Source organism: Aplysia californica, unplaced genomic scaffold, assembly GCF_000002075.1.
Source record: "Aplysia californica isolate F4 #8 unplaced genomic scaffold, AplCal3.0 scaffold00224, whole genome shotgun sequence".
In the NCBI taxonomy this organism is placed as follows: Eukaryota; Metazoa; Mollusca; class Gastropoda; order Aplysiida; family Aplysiidae; genus Aplysia; species Aplysia californica.
This window is the reverse complement of record NW_004797494.1, coordinates 812,856-815,034: the sequence shown is the minus strand read 5'-3', so window position 1 is coordinate 815,034 and position 2,179 is coordinate 812,856. Positions and strand designations below refer to the sequence as shown.

At 39.9% G+C, this 2,179-nt stretch overlaps 1 protein-coding gene across 1 annotated transcript in view; it reads left to right on the top strand.

The window, feature by feature from the left end:
- The window catches only part of LOC106011957 (SEC14 cytosolic factor), a gene marked incomplete in the record, with an annotated part of 26,949 nt that extends 25,217 nt beyond the window's left edge, over window positions 1-1,732 (top strand). The window contains 1 exon segment of the mRNA XM_035970131.1: window positions 1,120-1,732. Coding sequence (XP_035826024.1) covers window positions 1,120-1,680 — 561 coding nt within the window.
- Between the last annotated feature and the right edge of the window lie 447 nt (window positions 1,733-2,179).

The following is a 2,179-nucleotide window of genomic DNA, read 5'->3' as shown; positions in this document are numbered from 1 at the left end:
ATTCCTTCTTATTTGTGTTTGTTACTCTCAATTGTAACACCTCTAATCTTCGGCACTACTAATTATGACCTTATTGTGTTGCAAGCGCTGAAAAACCTCTACTAAAACATATCTCCCCTCCTTTTTTGTGTGTTTGTTACTCTCTTGTAACACCTCTAATCTTCGGCACTTGCATGACCTTATTGTTTTGCAAGTGCAGTAGAGCACTTCCTAAAACTTAAACATTGTCATAAGTGTTGTTGTTGTTGTAGCTGTTGTTGTTGTTGTAGCTGTTGTTGTTGTCTTTGTTGCTATTTATTGTTGTTCTTGATCTTGTCTTTATCATAAGTTTTGTTCTCCTCAATGTTGTCATTGTTTCATTGTCGTCGTGGTAGTCCTTATGGTTTTTGAAGTTCTTATGAACTCGTAGACGAAGTGGGTGGTTGGCGGGTGCTATGATGTGGTTTGCCCCTTCTTTCCTATCAAATATCTCTTTCATTCTTATCTCTCCTCCTGTTTCCATCTTTTTTTTTTGTATGGTATTATCTAGGAACACCTCTGATCATCAGCATTTACATGGCTTAATTGTGCTACAGGTGACGTAAAACTCTTAGTGAAACAAAATCTACAATGTCGTTGTTTTGCTGCTAACAACATTTAATATATATGTATACTATATATTTACTATATATACTATAAAGTTCTATACATTTTGACTTTAATCATGTGGGTGAATAGCCACATAAATTTCTTTGATATAATGTTTGACTTCTTCTGTGGGTTGTTGGCAGGTGCTCTTGTGTGGTTTGCACCTTCTTTCCTATCAAACATCTATCGTCCTTATCTCTCCTCCTGCTTTTTTGTGCTTGTTACTCTCTTGTAACACCTCTAATCTTCGGCACTTATATGACCTTATTGTGTTGCAAGTTCTGTAAAACTCTTAGTGAAACAAAAACTAAAATGTGGTTGACTTGCTGCTCACATTTAATATAATAATATGTGTATATATATACATATATAATATGTATATATATATATATTTACATATATATATAGAGATCTATACATTATGACCTTATTGTGTTGCAAGTTGCAAGTGCAGTAAACTACTTACTGAAACAAATGTCCCATCTTCCCCAGATGCGGCTCGTGAGGTCGGAGAGCAAAATCCGCCAAGCGTTCAGCACGTTCTTCCCGGACGACCTCTCCGCCTGGCTCCTGGACGAGATCGCCCTCAACCGCCAGAAGCCCCTCCCCCAAGGTCAGCAAGAGTTCTGGAACCCGCCCCCAGAGCCCTCCACGCATGACCCTCGCGGCTGCCCTTCTTACGTACGCAACTATCTCAACGGGTTTTCCCGTCGCAGCTCTGCTCTGGTTCCGGGTCAGCCAAAACCGCACCTGCCCCACCCCAATATCGTAGACTCGCTGGGGTCGAGGGTCAAGGCCGTGTCCTTGAACCCTGAAGAAGAGGCGGAGAGGGCCGAGGCGATAGCAGCGTCGGCGGATTCCTACAGTGCGAGTAGCGGAGAGGACGATCTGGATGATTCTAACGATGAGGTAGACGCGGATGTCTACAACGATGAGAATAATGAGAAAAACTGTCCTTCAGAGATTGAGGGTTTGTCTGGTGATGGGAGAAGTGGGAGTGCCGGTCGAGTGGTGGCGCCCCCCATGGCGTCTAAAAATAGCGTTCTACAGTGAAAGTTTGGTTGTTGGTGATTTCTCATATCAATACATTCAGTGGTACAGACTGCGAGTCACTTGTTCACTCTTTTGTCGCTTATATATATATATATATATATATATATAATATATATATATATATATATATAAATATATATATGTGTGAGGCAGCGAGGTGAAATCAGCCGTCAAAATTAAGAAATCGGGGAAACAGGCATTTTTCCACCAGTTTGAACATTTTTATAGAATTTTTATCTTTGGGCTAAACCTCTTTTATGGCTGTATAAAAACACATTTGCGTGTGAAATTTACTTTAAAACATTGATAAAGGCACAAAATAAGTCATTTTTCTTTTTTCAAGGACTCTTTAGCTATTTGAGTTACCAAACTTTGGCTGCCATTTTTTCGCTTATTTCATCTCTGAAAACCAGGCGACCTCAACTCCTTCAATCGCAAACATCTTGAGTTCTATTCAAGATAGATGGATATTTATTTCATTGGAAGCAAGGCAAATGAA